Here is a 22,506-nt window from a genome sequence, read left to right on the forward strand (position 1 = left end):
CTGAGATCATGTCACTCCACTGGTAGAGCATTACCCAACACAGCCCCCCCATCCAGCTACAGGAACGCCTAGCACCAGCTTGGCAATTCAGGACTTACAACAGTTCCTGGTATAACGATCCCGCTGACTGTGTTCACAAGTATGAAGGGATGCAGGGAAGGGGGGAAGTGACAGGGCTGTCCAATCACGCTGAGTTGAGGGAATCACAGCACAGCAGTTGGTGTGTCAATTAACGGGTTCAAATCAGATCAGATCTCTGGCGTCACACATGAGCCAGTGAGAGATATTTGATCTTCAGCCATGGGAGGGTTGGGAAGGCAGTGAGCTTAACTTGGCATAGACATGTTTCAGCACCACTCTCTGCGTTATCTGTCATTATCCGGTTATTCAACACTAAAATTCACATAGATATGTGAGACATTTTATTGTACGGGAGTATATTGGCCTCCATCACAGACTTGAATGCTCAGTGTGTACATCTTGCACATTCATCCATAGTAAAGGAGGCAAGCCTGCAGTTGGTGCTTAATAAGGAGTTAGCTGAGCCTGTCACGTCTGCACTGCCTTTCCCGCTCACCTCAGCACTTCCATCTGTTGGAAGCCCAAGACTTGGCCTAGCTTGGCCCCCATTGGCCTTCCATTCTTAGACCCACTACCTCTCCTCCCCACTTCACCATTCCCCAGCTCCTCTTTTCTTTATCCTGTCTTTAGGCCCTCCAAACTGGAATTAAAATAATGATGAGCTGAACTCTTGGATAAGAGAAGCAAGTGAAAAAGCCAAAGAGAAACTGCATAGCTTACTTCATAGCCATTTCACTCTCTTCACAAAGCCCCCAACGTAAGTGTGGTTAACCAACAGACTCCCTGGTCAATTTAAAATAATGATGTTCTGATAAATTAGTCTGCTTCTGTTTAATGCTTAGCACATTTTCTGGCCCATAGATGATGAATAACCCATTGATCTCATAAAAAACGTATAAGATAGTTTAGTCCCCCTTTTCATTTTGAATCGTCCATTTGGACAGGTTCTGGACTGTGTCCCATTTCATAAGCTGGATCCTCAGAAGAACAAGGTACACATAGCATCCCCAAATCTGATTGTCCAGCCCCAAAAAGACCAATACTCCTGGTCCTCATCAAAATGTGAGTTTTATCACTTGGATGTTGCCCTTAACAAGCAGATTGTGGACTAGTAAGGGCTGCTGGATAGACCAGTTGTGTCAAAAACCAGGCTGCCTTTTTCAGGTGCATTTGAAACCTTTGAGATGGGGCAAACCTTGCCGGCATTTGGTCTAGAAATGTGGGCTTAAGCTCAGCGATCCAGCCCCTGAATTGGGAATCTCTGTTGATTGAGTTATTAAGTATTATTGACTAAGCAGAAGAAGGTGGTAGGCTATTTGCAGAGGTCTTACATGATTAGGTTTTCTGCTGATGAACCCAGCTTCAAACAAAATTATGTTTTCAGTTTAATGAGATTATACTTTAACCGTCACCCTCAAAAGTGATTTGAGACTGCCAGTGTGTTACTTGTCTTTCTTTGCTGCATGTTTCAGTTAACAGATGAGAACGACTGCCTCACACAAGAGTTTAGAAAATAATCACCTCAACAAGGTTTATTAGTTTGAATTGCATTAGTTTGGAGGTAGGATTGTCTATTTTCCACAAAAATTCATAACTCATGTTTGAAATATATTTGATTAAGTTTAGTAAATGTTGGGAAAACCACATTTCATGTCATCCTTGCAGGGAGCAGAATTGTATTCAGCTACAAAATTATTTTTGTTTTGCATATTAAGACATGACACAGAAGTAAACCTACAGTAAGAGTGACAAGACAAAAGACCAGTGCACAGTGTAGACTACTCATTTTCAACTGATCCATAAGTATGCTTCGTTGAAGTCATTATTCATTGTGTTAGCATGATATAGTGACATTGATTTCTGATAAACCCTAACGCCTTGAGATGCATAAATATATGTTTATAATATACTTATATATCATGGTGTGCACTTCAGATCTATGAAATAAACCCTGGTTGATCAACTGATGATCAGGAGAACTGAAGCTGAATGCTGATCATTGTTTATTTTAAAGGATTTGTAAAATGGAAATGGGTGTTAATGATTATTATTAATCTTGAGCACATGTCGGTGATTACCAGAGGTTCGGTAATGACACCAAGTAAATAGATTTGCTCTACTTCATGCTAGACATAAATCTTGATGCCCGCGCTGCATAGCTAGTCTGCCTCACATTTCGTTTGTTATGATATTTGTCTCCTAATCTGTATGTCTGTTTATTTTCTCTCTCCGTCTCTTCTTCAGATCTAGGCCTGGATCAATTCATTGTGAAGCGTTATGATGGGAAGGTAAGAAGTCAGCGTCTTGGTGGTAAATGGTCAATTTAGCAATCATGGAGGTCAGCAGCAGGGAATTTTTAGAATTATGTCTTAGAAACATTTCATCCCCGGTTCAAAAATTCAGTAAATGTTGTTGGATTTCATAAATATATTGTAAACTAAATGAGTATTGGATTTCCCCAGAAAGCTGTGCTCTAACATATTACTAGAGCTTATTTCTTGTCCCACTGCACAGTGTGCCAGTCTACCAGGGGGCTTAATTCCCCAGAATGGCCAATGTCAATAACGGCTTAAAGAGTCAGTTCATCCAAAATACAAAAAAACAAATTTTCTCACTTACCTCAATTATCCATGGTGCTGTCCAAGATAGTTTCAGTTTTGTGTGCCGAGGTTTTAAAATATCTGCATCTGAAACGTCTGCTACTACCCCAATACAGCGGAGGTGAATAGAACTGTGTGCCGTAAAGCACTGAAAAGTTTAATTTTAAAACGGTAACATGCCTTCGCAAAAGCAATATTCCACTTTGAATAATCTGCAGCCCTCACTCTTCAACAGTTTACATATATACTTTTTCTGTAGAAAGTAGTTCCACGTAAGAACTCTAAATCAGTATTTACTTTTTATCTTTTCAGAATTTTGTCAGAACATCTGTCCCTTAACTTTTAATTATGAATCCTATTTTCACACAGAAAAATCAAATCAAATGACATCAGCGCTTAATAAATTAGGCTTTGTAACCCCCAGAATATAGTAAGGGTTTTATCTGTTCATTCCTCGGATTTTAAATATGCAAACCCAGAGAAGGAATTATAAGTGAGGTTTTGAAAAGTATGGTTTTAATTCAGTGCAGTAGTGTGGGAACTGCTAATGAAGTGAAAATTAAAGTCAAAGATGTGATCTCTGAAAGAAAACAATTCATGTAAACGGACTTAAAAGTTTATCAACACATCGGTTACTTTCTCCATGTAAAATAACTGAAAGTTTTTATCAAATATTATGCAGTATCTGTCTTAGTTTATTTAAATTGTGTCTTATCCTAACCCCAGTCCTTATGAATGTGATATTATATAATATAATGAAATCCTTCTGTGAAATGCAATATAAACCGAGGAACTGCCACATTCATTCATCTTTCAGGCTGAAATGACATTGAGGAAAGTGGATATATAGAACTGGAATGATGTACAAATTGAGGTGATAACTCAGTGTCACAGAAATAAACAAATACTCATCAGGGCCAGTGGGGTTACAGCATCGTAAAAGATGACATACGGAAAGAGACAGTGGAGAAAATAGAAAACATTATATTCTGTCAGCAAAGAGTGCAGAAATTAATACGAAAAACCCCATATGATACTGTTAGAAACTCAGCTATGAAAGCGTTAGCTGCCATTTCTGGGTCCACATTGTTGTTTGTTGGTGTATTTTACCTATTTCTGTTGATATCTGGCAAAATGTGCACAAGCTGGTGTTACTCTGCTTCTTAACCATCTCAAAGCATTCAGTTAGTTAAACCTTGTTCAGAAAAGCCAGGCTCTTAAACAGAGCAGCTCCACACTTAATCATTAAGAGGGACATGTACAAAGTGGGCCTGCCCAGTGCATAATGACCTATTTAAAGACAAGCAGGTGAACTTTGGACAGGCTAGCCCCCCTCCCAACATGGCATGCTCTAAATGCTAACATTTCTCTGTTGACAGTCAGGAAAATTGAAGCCATCAATATAAATCATTAGTTTCATTTCTGCTCCCCTGATATTGATTCGGGACCATTACTGCCCTATCACTGATCCCAGGGAGCCTCTCTCACCCCCAATAGCCAACAATCCTCATTCATTAATATTAGCTAATCATCAGTGTGATGATTGTAGTTTCTAACCTCATTACAAAATCCATCAGCCCCCAAGCTGGTATGGTAAATCTGTACCCCCGTCTCCATGTTGTAGTGAGATGAACCACACCAAGTCAGTGAGGCTAAAGAGAGAATTCTTTGTCACAACTTACTCTTTTACTGCCTTCTGCAACTCTGTAGTGATTTCACTAAGCCTTATGTTTTGTGAAAGAGTTCCCGGAACTTCGATTCACCCATATTTCAAAAGCATATTAACCAAAGAGCTTGGGCCACACATGAATCAAAAGTCAATGTGGAATATGGAATACTCTTCATTTATGGCCCATGTCTGCTTATGTAAATGTCATCCCTATCTCCAGGCCTCGTGTTTCCTTTATTTGCCAGGCAAATCTCTGGACACATGGGTTTTCTCTGATACTGTATTTAGCTTTGGTTCTCCCCTGAGATTTTCCTGCCATGGCCAGAGCGGCCCGAGAGCTCCCCTCCCTCCTTGGCTCTGGCCAACCCTTTTTTTGCCCAGAGACATGTGCCTCCTTCTCATCGGCTTAATGGGCACCCCTAGCTAGTTGGAGGAGGAATAAACCATTACTGTTTCCTGCCGAGAAGCCATGAAATCTAGTTCACATGCAACTTACAACTGCATTGAATTAGACCTAAATGAAATGGCCACGGCAAGTATAGTGGCACAATATCTGTAGTGTGTAAATCATGAAGTTTATGGAGGGTGTGGTGAAGTACAAGGGGAGTGTTTCAGCTGGGGGTTGGGTGGTAAACTGCGATGAAGGCTGAGGTCGATTGCAGATAGGTGTACAGTATTGTGTGAGAGTAACATGAGAGCTCTCCTAAAAGACCTCTGTGTCTCACTTCCCATGGTTTAATTTAAAAATAGCCAAGCCAACTGAGAGATTTGTCACATGCATACTGTTTGGCCGCAGTGTTTAAAGGTATATGTGTTATAAACCTCTCACTACATCCCCCTCCCCTCCCCCCTCTGCTGACACTAATTTGTTCCAGGTTCTGTATGTAAACATCACATGCCCTATATGGTTGTTTAACAACTGCTGTTCATATTGACTCACCCTGTTTGTTTTATTTTTGTTTTCCTGTCTAGAGGAACACAGTTATTTTAGAAGTCATTAAATGGGGCTGCTTGTGTTTTCTCTGCTGTTAATTCACTCCATCTCTGTGTTTTCTTCTCCTACCATGATAATGTGGACATGCTTTCTGCCGCCCTAATCTTATGTTGATATGACCTGATGTTGCCATTGTTAACTAGTGATTATTCTCTCGTGCTCTTATCAGCCGTCCTCTCATTCACATAACAAGTAATCCCTCCATTTTCTCTCTCTTCCCTTCCTCGTGAATAACCATCATCCTCAACTCCCCGTCTCCCAAAATCCCCCAAATCCCCTCCTCCTCCTCCTCTCCTCTTCTGCCCCCCCTCCCCCCATCTCCTTCCCGTTCTGCCCCTCCCTCTCTGCAGGACTTCTGGCAGGTATGGGGTGTGTGCCGAGCAGCATGTGTGCACCTGAATGAAAAACTGCACTTTGTAGTCACAACCTTCTCCCTCCTTCTCATTTATACTCTTTCCTCTTTTTCCTCTTATGTCTCTCTATGGTTCTCTATCTTTCAATTACTCACTCTCACACTTAGCATAGCTATTCACTGCTGTTAGTCCAGGGGAACAGCTAAGTAAGTTGTTTTTCTGTATTTACCACTTCTCAGCTTCAGCGTGAGAAGTGTGAAACCAGAGTCATGGCCTTTAGTTAAGTTTACAGCCGTGCATAGGACAGCAACCAAACTGTGCATTTAAGTTTATATCATCTAACAAGAAATCAGTAGACTGGTAGTAGAAATGTTGAATTCACATCTGGCTTTTCTCTCACAGGGTATACGTGCTGTAGGTTTTGTACACAGCCTGAAGGCGGAAGTCAAACAGCATGAGGAAGGAGTAGAATAAAGCACCACTGCTGTATTTTCTCATATAATAAAGCAGATTATATCATGGCCACAGAAAGTACTTGTTTCTGATTGGCTGGTCAACAGTGCAATTTGTATTTACAGCATTAACCATTTTTAAAGAAACTTTAAAGATGGTTGATGGTTTGAGTACTGCTTCTCTTATTATACGTGGCCATGGTATAATAATACATTCTGAGATGTCCTAATATGGAAAATAACAAATTAGGTGGAGGAAACGCCACTCTGCTTGTTGTCGTGGTGTTCTTCACCACTGCCTCATCTGTTCATTTCATATACAAGGACACTTAAGTCGCTCATATCACTTACATAAATGTGTATGAGTTTTTTCATTTTAGCATTTACCTGCTCCCAGTTTCCAGCAATGCTCCAAAATATTTCACCATTGAAGAAACCTTTTGTGATTCAAATGTTTGGATATACACATTTATGTTGGTATGTGTAGATAAATGAGCCTTGACCTATAAGCTTCATCTACTGAATGATTTGGCCTTTTAGCAGGTCTGAATCGCTTCTGTCAGTCAGGATGACGTGAAGGTAAGCCAAGCACAGCAAAGGGCAGGTTACAACCTGTACACCGTATAATGATAGGGAGTGTCGGTAACTGAAGAAGGCACACACCTTATTGAGTATGCACTCAAACTGTGTATTGTTATTGGACCTTGTGTTGGAGACCTCCCCGGTGCCCATTGTATAGCTAGTTGGAGGCAGCTGCGTGCCTCGCCCTCCCTGCTGAATTATTGAAAGTGAAGACTTTATACTTTGCCTCTACAAGGATTATTAAACTCTTCAGTGTTGCTACATAATTTACACACTAGTCAGTGCCCCAAAGTAAGGTTCACATACATCTATAGTCGAATTTTAAGGAGAATTTCAAGTCTGACAATGCTTAGAAAAAGCTGCTAAAATTAGTCATTTATTAGGAACTTGTATAAGTCAATGCCAACTCATAGCAGTGCTGTTCCCCTGCACTCCCTCTGCCTTTTTTTTATGAACACACCTCTTCTCCTCATCCTTTCATCTCTTCTAAGAAATATCAGCTCTAGCTTTCCACATGCTTTGGCACTCTAGCCTTTTCCCCCCAGCATGCACTGCTCTATTGCCTGCGTCTCACGGAGAAAGTAGCTGGTGGTGGCGCCCCCTCTCTGCGCATGGTGGCATCACAGGGTGGTTTTGGACCCAGGAAATGGCTCTATTAGCTAACGTCAAGGCTGTATCGATGTGCTTGATAACCTTCACAAATCCATCCTCTGGATTGTCCGGATGTCAGTGCTGCATGATTTCCGTAGAGCATGGTTTAGAGTCACTGAGGGCAGGATTTGGTCTGTACGTCATCTGAAATGTATCCAAACTCTTCCTACATGCTGCGGCCCTCTCTGTATGTAAAGCCACAGCATCTGCCGTGTGACCTGCTACGACTGAGAGCGGACACCTGTCACTCAGAGGGAGTGCGGAGGGGGCTGCTCCAATGGAAACGGGCCTCTTGTCACACCAACTGTTGTCATGTTCACTCTTTCTGCTTTCACAGGAAGCTCCCAGGGGCAGCTGTTCAACTGTCGCCGTTCTATTTCTCTATCTTTCACACTGTCTTCAATTCTCACATGCTTTTTTGTGCCCTCTCTGTCAATGTTCATCTCTATAAAAGCTCACAAACACAAACACTGACACACACACTTCATGGTTCTCTGTCTTTTTCCTCTCCTAATCTACAGGAGTAGAGGTTGGGTTGCCTGTACACCTGGTCAGCTAATTTGGTTCCTCCTCTCCTCCTGTGAGACAGCTGCCATTCCTCAGTGACTGAAATGTGTTTATTGAGCTGTCCACATCAGGGTCCATTATTCTGATTGTGCTCCCAGAATAATTATGAGTTATTAACAGTACACCTGCTCTGCAGTTACCCCTGGGACTAGAGGTGGAAAGCTAATACATTACTGTTCTCCTCACCCATACACACCGCCCACCCTCCTACAGACTGCTGTTTTGGTCCCGAGGTATCATCAGAAACAAGGAGAAAATGTTGATTGTTGCACAATGGTCAAGGATGGATTTTGGTTATTTGTGTATGCTGGTGTTCAAGGCAGATTACCTGGTATAGAGTAATGTCGTGTGTGTGGTTTACTTTGGGATTGGATAGAGACAGTGCCCTAGTTGCAGCACAGAGCAAGCGCACTTACACACTGAGAGCTTTCGGCCACCATTCAGAAATGTCAGGCTCAGACCCGGGTTGACTTTACCCTCAAGCAGGTCATTCTGAATTCCCTTTCCCCTGAAACTCACGTCTTTCATTGTACCTGCCACAGTGAAAGTAACTTCAGAGCTATCCCATCACACAAAGCGGCGTGAAGGTACTGATCAATTTTTAATGCATTTGCCCCCACTCCACTTACTCTGTGCTGTCCATCTGTCACACTGCACACGTCTCTCTCTCTCTTTTTTTTAAATTGGCATATCCCCACTGGTGTAGTACGCCAGGTTTTATCGAGACTCACCTGTACAAAAGATGAGAGGCAGCTCGACCCAGTCATCACTGAAGGGCACGCACATTCACCACACATGAATGCATAGACAAAGAGAGTGGGGGCAGATTTTTCTCTCTTTGCAGCTTGAGCTTTTCATCCTGAGACTAGACCCTGAATTCATCTCTTTGTTGTGGCGTTCAGAGGAAACCACTCACCCCATATGACATTATCTGAGAGAAGTCATTTTGTCTTTAGTTTGCTGATTAGTATTTTAAAGCTTTAACACAAACTGTTCTTTCATCATACGCTTTTCTCTTTTTCTCTCTCCTGTTATCGGAGTGTCTGCAGCTGCAGTGTTGGACCGGGTCACAGATCTAATCAGAAACGCAGCACTGCAGCCGGTACAGCAGTATTAGAGAGGGCCAAGTCTAAACTGCCATCAGCTGCTAAGCCAAGTGCATGGCCACACAAAGTGCTGGTGGAGCAATGTAAATAACAAGAGTGAAGCTAGCAGAAAATACATGGGTGCCACACGACATATTATATATTATGGCATATATTATTTTTAGTGTTGAATTATGTCTCTACCTCAATCACAGTCACTTCAACAGCTGCTGTTTACTTTTATTATGACATGATGATGCTGGATGTCAGAAATGTGTGCCTTCTCATCAGCTGTGATATAATTAAACCCATCAGAGCAACAGTGCCATGTGGTTGATTTGATCATTTAAAGTTGTTTATATTCTATATTAGTTTGGAAGTGAAATAAAGATAACAAATGGAGATAATTTATTAAAGCTTTGATCATTTGTTAAGAGTTTTCTACTGTCAGATGTAGGTGATATAATCTAAGGATACATAAAAATGTGTTGCTACAAGCATATAATCCCTCAGTTTGGGATTTAACAATGAAAAGTGAGAATCTTGAAGACCTTTAATGCAGTCCAAGTTTTTAATGTGTCACTTTTCAGTGGTGTGCTTAGAAAGTGTTTCTTAGCCACTCATGTGAAATGAGCGGGAAGAGATTCAGCCCCTTTACATGCATGCCTCTAGTTGCTTAGGCTTGTTGAAATTTGGCCAGCTAACGGGCTGCTCTGTAGCCTGGTGCACTGGAGAGATTAGCCCCGACCAAACCCTTAACCCTGTCTGTGTGTGTATATGACAGCAGTACGTTTGACTGCCCCGCCGCCAGCGCCGTCCAGCCAGCAGCTCTGTCAGCACTGTGCTTCTGCCTCAGCTCACAGGCTAGTTGGGTTGTTCAGTCCGTCATCTGGACACAGATGGGAGGGGGCGTAGCTGACACACACAGACATGTATGACACATGAGCAGGCTCAAAGCAGAAATTTACAAAGAAATTATGCTTATATACACACAGAGAGCTTTAAAGCTGACACTGATCAACAGACACGCTGACTGACGAGGAGTTAGCTGTTAATTAACTTGAGTGCTGCAGCAATTAGGTGCTTTGGGAAAAATCTAGGATGAGTGTTAAATACTGACTCCAATGTAGTTGGGTTCCTTTTACTGATTGCAGCTGCATGTTTTATAGGCATAATGTCCTCTGGGTTGATGAATCAAAACTGATGAGGCACAGGGATGAAGTCTGTCTGGGGAATCAAGTAACCTAAAAGGCATCTGTTGTAGATAAAACTTTTTACCATTTATCTGAATTATATCTGCATTTTTGTACTGTTGTATGGTGTGTTGCTGGAGCACCCAATAATGCACAACTTGAGTGGGAAGCTGAGGCTTTCACCAGTGTCAGAAAGATGGAGGATGAAGGGGAAGGTGGGACATGAGCCACAAGTTCCCTGGAAAAGGCTTTAAAAGGCAAGATGAAACCCCCAGTACACAGTGCCCTACCTCTGTGTCTGCTTGAGAGAGTGTACTGTGTTACATCATACATTTGTTGGAGAGACATACAGTAACATAGCACATTGTCTATGTGAGAGAGAGAGCAAGAGAGTGAAAGCTATACTGTCAGCTCAGCAGAGAAGTGTGTGGATCTGAAAAGAGAGAATCATGTTTTCTTGTGGCAGGGGCACAGGCTGCATCAGAGTAAACTAACAGCTCTGTGTTTATGTGTTTGTTGGTTAGTATGCCCATGCACACCCCGATCTCTCCTCTTATCAGCTGAATATGCAATTTGGTTCCACTCTCTGGCCATTATATTTGGACGTCTTTCCTTGAATGTCATATTGGCTGTTCTGCAGGGGTGTTTTTGTCCTTGACTCAGTACTCTGAAAAAAGTGAGTTATTATGCCTAATGTGCTCTGTGCCTCTGTTCTGATCATTATAATGAGGCCCAGTGTGTTTAAGTCTCTCATGTGCGTAATTGTGTAGCTGTCTGTGTGGGCATGAGCGCGGGCTTGCCCATTGAAATACACACTCGGTTGGTTGTGTGTGTTTTCTGTTTTGTGGACTGGCATTAGGACTCTGGCTCACCTTAGGCCCAGAGGGGCTTTTTCAGTGTGCCATCGTTCCAAACTCAGGGGCCGATGCCAACCTGTTTTATTCTCACCCACTCTCACTCTCTCTTTTTACTCCTACGTCTTGCTATATGTACATACCTGTCCCTTCCTAGTATTCTCTCTCTCACTTCTACGCACACACATGAAAGTCTTCAACTCTTATGGCACCAAGAGTAAAAAATGTTGCCTTTTGTTATCTCTGTCTGTTTCTCTCAACCTAGTAGCACTGCTCCAAAAATAACTTTTTTTCTCTCACCTCCCCCCTCTCTCCCACTCCCTTCTCCCCTTATACTGTAAATGTAGATGCCATCAATAATAAATGTTACAGTAGAAACCACTATTTTCTATATTTGCATCACTGACATGTAAGAGTCAAGATAGACACGAATTGGGGATAGTGATATATTTTCTAAGCTTAGACCAATTGTATTTTAGGAGCCATTATACAATCTGTATCTAACGAGGAGGGAGTCGGTTCATGGGGAAAGAATGTCATGTTATGCTATTAAGGGGGATGCCACCAAATTTTAGTATTCAGATATTAATTTAAGTCGATGTCTACTCAGCATACAGCTCCAGTGACGATACTTAGGAAAGAAGGAAAAAGGAGACAGACAATAGGTATAAAGTGATTGTCATAACTGTCTTGTTAGTGGAGCTGCATCATTTCGTATTTTGGGGAAATCACAGTCTTTGCTTGATTCTGTCTAGTATTTGGCAGGCATTGTTGTTCATGCGTGCAAATTTTTAATTACAGACTGCAGAGACCGCAAGACATATTTGGATTCTTAATTTGAGTGGTATCCCCCAATTATCTTGTTTTGAGCAAGCTGTGTGTGTTTTGTGTGTGTGTGACAATATGAATGTACACGCTTGTCTTTATCGTTCAAGGCCCTGCTAAAGACAGCAGAGGCCACACTGTTCTCTAACAGTTGTTTCTCCTCCTTCCTCCTCCCCTGAATTGGACCTCTTACAGACGGAGGTAACTCCACGTGGGCTCAGCGTGGCCCAGCTCCCCCACCCCCCTCCTCCCAAGGCATGCTCTGTCCGTCTGTCCACTCTGTTTGGTGGAGCGTCCCACTATGGGACACTGTGTTTCAAGTCTCTATCACTGAGTGTGTAGTGTGCATGAGATTAAGTTTCACGTTCATGCAATGCTGTGAAATATACACATGCTAACAGAAAAACGTAACTGTGCATATACGTGTATGTGTGTGAAAGAGAGAGGTAAAGTAACTTTGTTTTAATGATTAATACATTTGGGTTGTGTTACAGATGTGGTTAATCAATAGTGTATGTTTGTGCTTCAGTCTCTCGCAATGTTTTCCCTCTCTTTATATCAATCTCACACTGTGAGTACAGCCTCTGGTGGATAATGTGTTTTGTACTCGAACTGACCACAGACTAATTGTTCGTCACTACCACCCTCACCTGCCTGTACGGCCTCATGTGTATGCAGCATTTGCATGTAACCGTCGATCCATTGTCATCCTTATGCACCAGGGCTATTTTTAATGTGTGTGTGTGGAAGCACAGTATGTGTGTACATGTCTGTATTTGAGCATATCTTCTGTCTCAAGACACACACACTTGCTTGCACACACACAAAGCCACACCTGGGACAGCTGTAAAAGCTGTAAGGCTTGTGCTGAGTCATGTGAAATGTTTTTAATAGAACTTCTTCCTTGTTTTTTGTTTTGTCCTGGCCTGGATGAGCAGAAGATCGCCCAGGAGAGGGAGAAGTTTGCAGATGAGGACAGCATATTTTACACACTTGGAGAATGCGGCCTTATCTCCTTCTCTGACTATATCTTCCTCACCACTGTGCTGTCCAGTAAGTACATTGTTGAACTGTACAGACATCCCATACAATCCCACATCCTTAATATCTTACACATTGGTCACAAATCAAATCCAGAGAAAATCTCTTTTGTGTCTTCTCTGCTCTCTGCTTTCTTACTGCGTCAGTTAAGACAAAGTGAAGAGGAGAGAAATCTTCCAATATGATATTATTAGCCAAGTTACAAAGCTGCCTGCCTGTTCAGTATGATCTCCAGTTCTGTCGAAGTTAATAATGTGTGTCTACCAAGCTAGCTGCCTTGTTGTGTTTCACAGATTCAGTTTGTTTTAGCTGGATCTGGAATTGGTGGTGGATACACGGAGTCAATTTCACATGAATGCCTCCTTTCTGAATGTGTCAAAGATCAGGGTAATGAAAATGAAGCTCTGACTCCTTCCTCTAGTAAACTTTTATCCCCGGCTTAGCGCGACCATTTATCATAATCCGTTCATATGGAGAAAGTCTCCAGGGAAGTTTTCAAGGACAAGTAATTTTTAAGTAGACAGGGCAGGATGCCTTATGGTTGGTTTCAATCCATTTAACACGGCCACAAAAATAGTACAAAGGAGGACATATTTTTGCCTAACAGACGCGCACATTGGTTCAGGCCTCATAGTGATACATATTTACTGCTTTTATAAAGTCTGAATCCTTTGTCAGATAAGAATAAATTCATCTTCAACATTTCCCTCAAAGGAGTTGGGTTGTTAAAGAAGTAAATGATTATAGTAGTATACAGGAGTAAAAAATGAAGCATTGAAAATAATTTAACAAATACAGGTTGTATAATGTAGTGTATAAATATTATAGTTGTGTAAAATGTGCATTGCATTCACATTAGGAACTTTACAGAGGGCCATATGTGTCTACTGAAAGTATGCAGGTTGTATTGTGAAGAGGGAAATGTCAATATGTTCACATGAATTAAAAAGACAGATTGTGTCTGCTTGGATAGATGCTGTATATAAAACTCTGGAGGGAGGTGCTGTGTGTCCAACCATTTCCCATTTTTGTTTGTTCTGTCATTATCAAACTGTGGGTGCACACACTGTGAATTGAGCCATGTTATTATACTGTACTGAAAACAAATTTCACTGACTCTGGTCGTGTGGTCATTAAAGTGAAGTGGATGTTAGTAGCAGATGTACAGAAAAGGCCATTTGCAGAAAGTGTACAGATTTGGAAAAGAAAAGAGCAGCAAATACAAATTCAAATATCACTGATGCAAATTTAGTATTCCAGATTAGCTCATATAGCAGCAGCTCCGCTGTTGGCAGAGGCTGGGGCTGACTGTGAAGCAGTCATTGGCTCAAAAAAGAGCATCTAAAGCACCCCATGTTGCACCACTGGGGGGGGGGGGTTAAGATGAAAGCTGAAGATGTTGCTCAGTTGATGTGTAATGACAGAGTCAGTATTAGCTCTTTACTGGGTCGATCCAGTGTGACGTGTTGTTTTCATAATGTTGTTGTATTGATTTCTGAATGTGTTTTTGTGATGTCCAGCTCCCCAGAGGAACTTTGAGATTGCTTTCAAGATGTTTGATCTGAACGGTGATGGAGAGGTGGATCTGGAGGAGTTTGATCAGGTTAGACTACAGCAGTCACACACAAACACGCATGAAACAAACGTTAAAGGAGGTTAAAACAGCCCACCCACATGTTTGGGCTGCGCTTTTATATCTACAGTAGCTCCTGATTACATTACAGTAACCAGTAACACACACTGACAGGCAATAAAGGCACATCCCTGCATTGATGTACACCACTGTGACATTTTCTCAGAGGGAAAAGATAAGTGCTGTGGTGTGCACTCTGTGATATAGCAGTATCACTACCACTGGATCTGATAGGGTTTGTGATATAGATTTTTAAAGGTACACTTCATTATGTAAGAGAATGAATACGTCCTTTTTGAATTGAACTGCTTTGTAAATTTAAATCCTCATATGCTTTTTATTGTGGGCAGTTGATTTTTAAAACAGTTTCTGTGAGACTTTTACCTGGGACCCCCTACATCCTTAGGTCCAGAGCATCATTCGTTCCCAGACCAGTATGGGCATGCGACACCGCGATCGCTCCACCACAGGAAACACCCTGAAGACAGCCGGCTGCAGCTCTGCTCTCACCACCTACTTCTTTGGCGAAGACCTGAAGGGAAAACTCACCATCGGCAGCTTTCTGGAGTTTCAGAGGAAACTGCAGCATGATGTGCTCAAACTAGAGGTAACGAAAGAGGAAAATGAATGAGTGGAGGAAGAGAGTATTATGAGAATATTCATCTACTGGTTTACTGTGCTATTGTGTACAGTCATAATTAATTCATTTGAATGTTACTGCTTTGCTATAATCTTAAATCTTAGTCTCCTCTGCACAGTATTCAGGGACAACACATGCAAACTCACAGCTTTTTAACTCAGAGGAAGTAAATATTACTGTTGCTCTTATATTTAGTCCTAACAAACAAATAAAGCAAAACATGTTCAAGAGCCAGGGGAGAAGCAAAGAGGCAGTGTCATGGAGCGTTGGGCACTACGCAAAGGGAAAAAAGGGCAGAGTATGACAGATGTGCTGCATGGACTGTCTGTCAGCACTGGTCAGTGTCACTCTCTCAAAGCTGTGACAGTTGAGTATAAAAGCCATCTTCTGTCTCCTCAGACTGAGACCAGACCCCCTCCCCTGCCTCTGTAGTAACAAAAACTGATCAGTGTTGTTGAGCATATGGTTACTCTAATCTATTTAATTAGCGTGGGTGGTGCCTAACTGATACACTGAACCGTAATGGGCGCAGTCATCTGAAGCTCCAAGAATAGGACTCGAGTTTGAGCATCTGCCAGAAAGAAATCGCTTTCTGTCAGGTCTTAATGATACAACAATGCTCAGAGAGGGAAATCATAACACCACAGATAAGGTTGACACTAACATATCTAATCCAATTCCTCAAGTCTTGCTCTCACGTGCTCGCCCTTTATTTGCTGAGGCTGCAGCTCACCCTGGGCTATATTTCACCAGCTGTAAGTGTTGTTTTGCAACGTGCTGAACTCCTTTGTTCACATATTCTCTCTTATTCTTGTTTTTGTACAACATACAATCTGGCTTCAGAGCATAATATATACATTTTCAAAACGCAGGGGTGTACACGAAGAAAACCAATTGGCTGTCTTTATCAAGCCTGTATGTCCTTGCATAATAACAAAAACGTCAGAATAACCAGAGCTACTGCCCTTAAAGGAATCTATAGTCGATATTTTTGTAATAACAAGTATCAAATGACCATGTGAAAACAATGTGAAACGGATTGCTTATAGTGATTAACCTAGTTTCAGCTCATTGTTTAGCTGTCCAGCCCACAACTTTACTGTTTGTTCACTCTCACAGAACCGTTTTTGGCAGCTGTTTTCTGCAACAAAAAAACTCTAAAAAGTAGCTGGTGATCATAGTGGAGCATTTAGCAGCTAAAGATATTTCCCTCAGGAGTTGTTAGAGATCAAAAACAGAGCTAAAAGAGAGTGAACACTGGACTTACATTCATCAGGTGGCCAGAAACACGACTCCAAATGAATGATAATGTTGCTCCATAACTGCTGGATGTGTAAATAAGCAACTGTTACATGTCAGCGTTGCATTCACAGCTTGTTTCCAAGTGGCCAAAAAATTCAGTTATTGCAGGTTTAATGTAACTTCACCTGACAAAAGGTAGATCCTCCACGGGTGCATGAATGGTTCAGGTCGCCTCTGAAATCTTTACTCCAGGCTTATTTTGGCTTAGTCATCATGAGCTGCCTCTCACAAGTGCGACAAATTAACATTTTGAGAGGTCGGCATGTTCAGGGAGAAAGTGGGGGGGGGGGGGGGGGGGGGGGGGGGGGCTGTCGAACAGCCTCAGATATAAATCGACTCAATTGACCTGACACAGCCAAGGCCCACTGCTGTTAAACCATGCACTAGTGGGACATTGTTAAAAAAAAAATGCACATGCAGATTTAATGTCACCAATGCCCGCTCCAAGCATGATTCAACTTGAAGCCTGACACCAGTATTTACTGTTTCTCATCTCCCCGTGCCCCCCTCCTCCTATTAATTTGTTTGTCTCTCTGCATAGCACTCAATCTTTGTCTTGTCCCCCTCACCCCCCTCCAGTTCGAGAGGAATGATCCTGTGAACGGCAGAATCACCGAGAGACAGTTCGGGGGTATGCTGCTGGCCTATAGCGGCGTCCAGTCTCGTAAACTCAAGCAGATGCAGAAGGGCTTGAAGAAGATGTTTAAGGATGCGCAGGTAGATACATCTGTGTGTTCTTATTCACACTTTCATAGACCTCTGGGGTAAGTGGCTGTGGTTATGGTGCTAGATTTGGTGGTGTGAGTGTTTTAACTTTAACTAATTGGCCTTCATGCGAGGATGCGTGACAGACAGCATGTGCCTGAGGGAAAAGGAGATTGTGCTTGGACATTGAGTGTGTGAGAGAGACAGGATGAGAGATAATGCATCACTGGGAGAGGACAGCACATTCAGAGCCTGACGTTATCCACCTGACCGACTCTTACTCTCTCCAGCTCCTCTACCTCTCTGTTTGTGGTGACCAAAGACAGAGCAGCCAGTGCTCTGCAGAAAGGGCATAATTAGTCCATCTCCCATTGAGCTTCTTAATAAGCCCTTTCTCTGTCAGCGGCTCAACAGGCTCATACTCTCTGATTGTTTCAGGCGTTTTCCTCCTCGTTTGCAATTCCATTATTCAAGAAATGCTTATTCATTTTGGTTTACTTCAATCTGTAAGGTTTCTTACAGAGAAGAGTTTTGACTTTCCTTCGCCTAGAGATTCTTTCACCAAACATCACCACATTTCTCTAAGCAAGTAAAATGGCTCCACTGGGACAGACCAAACAGAGGGAAAATGTAAAAATATTCAAGATGTAGAGGGCTTGAAGCCAACTTTAGTATAAGCCTATCCCTTTCCCATTCCCAGTGCTTTGCATGAACTTTGGTTTCACGCTGATTCTGCTTCACTGTAATGAGCCCCATCAGTCAATTGACTGAAGTTACACCCATGAATATCGTATCCTCAGAGGTGTTGCAGCAAAATACATGCCATTTCCATTTTTCCCCTCTAAAGATAGTAAGTGTCACATAGTAGCTTGTTGGTATACATTAAAGCAGCATAGATGTCAGACTGAGCTGTGATGAGGCAGGTTTGATGGTTAAATGCAGTGATTAGCAGAGAAAAGAACACGGAAAAGCAGCCGTTCCTCCCAGGCATGAGAAAAAGATGGGTGTCTCTCTGAGGAATTAAACTGCTGTAAGCAACTCTGTCTCTCTCTCTTTCCCTCTTTCACTGTTTCCCCTCTTTTTCCATCCCACTGTCTGTCTCTCAGTGTTGGCATAACCTGTATTGTAAATGAGGAAAGTGTTATTTACTGCCTCAGACCAGCTGTTCGCTTTTCTTTGCAAATGAGCTCATCAGCAGTGGCAGCTGACTGTGTGTACACGTGCATGTGTGTCTGTTCCCCGGTCTGTCCGTCCGTCCATGGCACACTGTTCATCCGTGTATGCCGCCTGCTTCTGTCCACTTCCTCTTGTCATTTGTCACACAGTTGCTCCCAAAATGGCATTGTGCAGTCGCAGCCATTGTCATGACAATATTTGGCTGATTTCTCACAGGATTGCAGTGCTCTAATCTCACCCAGACTCCTTTTTTTAAAATATATTTTCCCATCTTCTGCAGGGCATCACATTTGAGGAAGTGGAGAATTTCTTTACTTTCCTAAAGAACGTGAACGACGTGGACACAGCCCTGAGTTTCTACCACATGGCTGGAGCCTCCATAGATAAAGGTACACCCACATTCGCCCTTTTCCCCTGACATTCTCTCTTTCCTCCTAATTACTCCCCGTTAGACTTCACTGTTGTCACTTTCATCCTCTGTGTCTAAGAGCTGTTAACACTCAGCCAGCCAGATCTGCTTTCCACGTCTCTCTTTGCCTGGCTTTCCTCCCAAACCTCTCTCGGCCATTTGTCATTCGTTTTGTCCATCCATCCATTCATCTATCGCCTCCTCCTCCAGGGCTGCGGGAGAGCGTGTGCTTAAATCCAAGAACCACAAACATACATACATGACATCACTTCCTACCAGACAGCGCAGGCTACTGACACATTCCAGCATCATCACTGAGGGGGGGAGAGGAGGGCTGGGACTGGACTGACCCACCATTACATGGTTGCTCTTTCCCTCCGACGCACCAGGAGGGTGTAAGATGGGGACTGGAGGGTGGCAGGTTGATCCAACACTTCCAAAGTACCCTAAAGCAAGACGTTAAAATTGGAACCCTTAAGATTTTCTTCACAATAAAAGCAGCCCCGTGCAGTTTGACGTTCGCTTTGTTAAATACAGCTCTGATACTTACTCCTGAAGAATGTGCCTACAATGATTATTCAAGAAGACCAATTACTAAGTGTCAAATCAGTCATTAAATTACTCTTATTTCCTTTATCTTCCTCAACACATTCATTTTCACTGAATCCTTTCGTCTGTCAGATCCTAACAATGCAAGTCAATTTAATGTGAGAGCAGCACAGGCAGCGAGGACCTGTAGCTTTTATAATATGGCCATTGTTAGATTTAAATGTTAGAGTCAATGTTTTCTTCATTTATCGTGATTCAGCCCTTCAATAGGCCTCCATGTGTTTTCTGTCAGCACATCCATTAGTTCTGATTGACTGATGAAACAGCTGCTGCTTTAAGGGAGCGCAGGATCGACCCTGAGCTGCTCGTTTCCAGCGTATAGTTTCAGCTGCATGTCTACACAGCAACAAGCCGTATGTGTGTGTGTCTGTGTCGGTATGTTTGTGGGTGTGTTGTTGTGGGGTATTGAAAGCATCAGGTCGCTGTGGGTTCGTGGAGAGCAGCCAGGCATGCGTCCACAAATCATCTCCGTCTTCCCGTCGTCCGTGCAGTGAGACCGCCTTCCTACTCTTCACGCCTAAAGGAGCTCTTTTTCTCTCGCCTCTTTTACGTCTGTGTTTCTCTTTTTTATTCATTTCATCTCTTCCATCTCGCTCTCAAATCCGATGATTTCACACCCTTTAAGTACACTTTCGCATATGTGGGTGTGTTATCTGGAGCTGCATATTGCCTTTCTTAAAGGTAGAAATGAAGGCCACTAATGAGATTCTTGGTGGAGTGATTCAGCTGTTTTTTTTCTTTTTATGTCTTGCCATTTGCAGGGAGATTTTGTCAGACATTATTCTTTTCATCCCGGCCCTCTCCTATTTCTCATCCTCCTGTTTCTCTTTTCCTTTTCTCTTCCACTGTCTGTGCCCTTTGAAGTCTGACAATCAATAATTCTAGTTGAGACTATGGGGGTTTTCATCATTTTATCATCTATTTGTTTTTCTGAAATGACCCTGAGGCTTTTTGTCTCTCCGGTCGCTGTCTCCATTTCCCTCTGTTACTCTGTACACCTCCCTCCACTCACGCCCTACATCTTTTTTCTCATTCTTCTCAGCCAGTCTCATTCTCAGCTGGCCGTCCTGATGTTGTCTGCTCCTCCTCCTCCTCCTCCTTTCTCTTTCTCGTGTCTATCAGATAGTCTCCCTGGTGAATGGGAGTCCTGCCTGCTATTGATCGCAAGCAGTTTGACTCGCGCACACACACACACACACACACACACACACACTTATGAGCTGGCTTCTTTGACTCGCACCTCTAGTACTCTCTTCCTCAAATGCTGAATCCCTCTATCTGTGGTTCCCTCCCTCTGTCTCTCAGTTACCATGAAGCAGGTGGCCCGCACCGTGGCCAAAGTGGAGCTGTCGGACCACGTGTGCGACGTGGTGTTCGCTCTGTTCGACTGTGATGGTAAGTACCTGGCTGCTTCATCATAGCCCCTCTCTGCAAATATTTATGGAAAGCAAATAATGCCTCTGCTGACAGATGAAAATCATCAATAAATGGAATTCAATCTCCTGCTCAATCCATCCTCTCCCTCCTCCTCTCCCCCCTGTCTGTTTTACTCAGGGAACGGAGAGCTCAGTAATAAGGAATTCATAGCCATTATGAAGCAGCGGCTGATGCGTGGTCTGGAGAAACCCAAGGACATGGGCTTCACTCGGCTGGTGCGTGCCATGTGGAAGTGTGCCCAGGACACCGCCTGGGACTTTGCCACACCAAAGACATCATAGCGACAGGAGGCAACGTGTGAGCCGGAGAGAGAAAGACAGTGTGTGTGAATAAAGCGACAACACCGGTAGCATTAAAGCCATTCTCCTTCAACAGGTCTCGAGAATTAAAATAGACAATTAATGCAATGAACTCATTAGGACTGCAGCCCATTAACGCATGTCGCTGTGATGTAGTGACTGAAGCATGCTGACGTGGCGCTGAAAGGCTTCTCTAGCCTGCCTGTCTAAGTCATCATGGGTATTTGTATATTTAAAATATACAAAGTTTGTATGTTTATTTTTGCCATATTCTATAGGAGAATGCAGTGTCAGCAGGTAATTGTGTGACCCTTTGTGAAACGCTAAAAACGGCACTTTTATGTCCGTATTTAACACGTTTTTCTGCAAAAGTGGAATGAATCTTATTTGACCCTCAGCTGTATAAATGCCACAGTATGTCTGTTCTATACTGACAACAGACCCTTAGTTATTTCATTGGTGGGACAGAGAGCAGAAGTCTGTAATCTTGTTAGCGCCTCTTCTTCAGTTTCTGCTAGCTCCAGATATCCATTTGTCCCATAAAAGAGCAATGATGCTTGTCTTGCTCTACAATGTGCTGTTCAAAGTGTGTATTCTTCTAATTATTATTGCCCACTGAAACACTTTATATAAGATGGATGTTAAAAGAAATGCTCTATTAAAGATGTTTTTAATACTGTAAAACTGATTACGCTTTATTTATGAACGACTGAGTTCTGCTTCACTTCTAAGTTGGATTGTCGTCCTGCCATGTTCTCATTTTCACTCTTTGAGAAAAGCACAGTGGAGGATTAGCGAGACTAATCTGTGTGGGGAACCAAGGAAGTCATTTGTCATGTGTAATGAAACAGGGGTGTAACATTTTTAGGCAAAAATGCATAGCTGACTGTATGCAGTTGGCTTTGAGTGTGTGCCAGAGGAAGAAAAAGATGGTAATGTGTGTGCGTAGGAGCAGTCAGCAGTTTTGTCTAATTGAAATGGACAGAATGGGCAGTCCTCGGCCTCTGCTGCCCATTAAAAGATTGTCCTGCAGCCCCTTCGTACACACTCTGTGCTGCATTGGCCTGAAACGAGCTGGCTTGCTCTCTTGCACAGGTTGCGACTGACAGACGGAAGTGGTACTCAGGAGTGATTGCTAGGCAGAAGATTAGGTTGAAGGGCCTCTCATCAGTATTCCTCACCCCTGTTCTTTCCCCGGCTTAAGTCTGGCATTACATTCACATGGAACCTAAAATGACAAAGTTGCTGTACTGCGAAAACCACGTATCACCAAAACATCTTTTCATGAGCTAAGTCTTCTTTCCAGCTTTGTAAAAATAATCTCTTCCTATGGGGTTTTAAATTGTTTG

At 42.7% G+C, this 22,506-nt stretch overlaps 1 protein-coding gene across 2 annotated transcripts in view; it reads left to right on the forward strand.

Moving 5' to 3' along the window:
* micu1 (mitochondrial calcium uptake 1) overlaps positions 1-21,841 on the forward strand; it is a 29,928-nt gene extending 8,087 nt beyond the window's left edge. The window contains exons 5-14 of one of the 2 annotated variants that reach the window (XM_070915855.1): positions 2,326-2,369; positions 5,695-5,706; positions 12,102-12,107; positions 12,845-12,959; positions 14,468-14,550; positions 14,987-15,187; positions 17,102-17,239; positions 18,684-18,792; positions 20,727-20,816; positions 20,976-21,841. In XM_070915855.1, coding sequence (XP_070771956.1) covers positions 2,326-2,369; positions 5,695-5,706; positions 12,102-12,107; positions 12,845-12,959; positions 14,468-14,550; positions 14,987-15,187; positions 17,102-17,239; positions 18,684-18,792; positions 20,727-20,816; positions 20,976-21,139 — 962 coding nt within the window. In that variant the 3' untranslated portion in view covers positions 21,140-21,841. The remainder of the gene's footprint in view (positions 1-2,325; positions 2,370-5,694; positions 5,707-12,101; positions 12,108-12,844; positions 12,960-14,467; positions 14,551-14,986; positions 15,188-17,101; positions 17,240-18,683; positions 18,793-20,726; positions 20,817-20,975) is intronic. The other variant, XM_070915854.1, reaches the window with a different exon arrangement.
* Positions 21,842-22,506: the final 665 nt, after the last annotated feature.

This window comes from Enoplosus armatus, chromosome 12, assembly GCF_043641665.1.
Source record: "Enoplosus armatus isolate fEnoArm2 chromosome 12, fEnoArm2.hap1, whole genome shotgun sequence".
NCBI lineage: Eukaryota > Metazoa > Chordata > Actinopteri > Centrarchiformes > Enoplosidae > Enoplosus > Enoplosus armatus.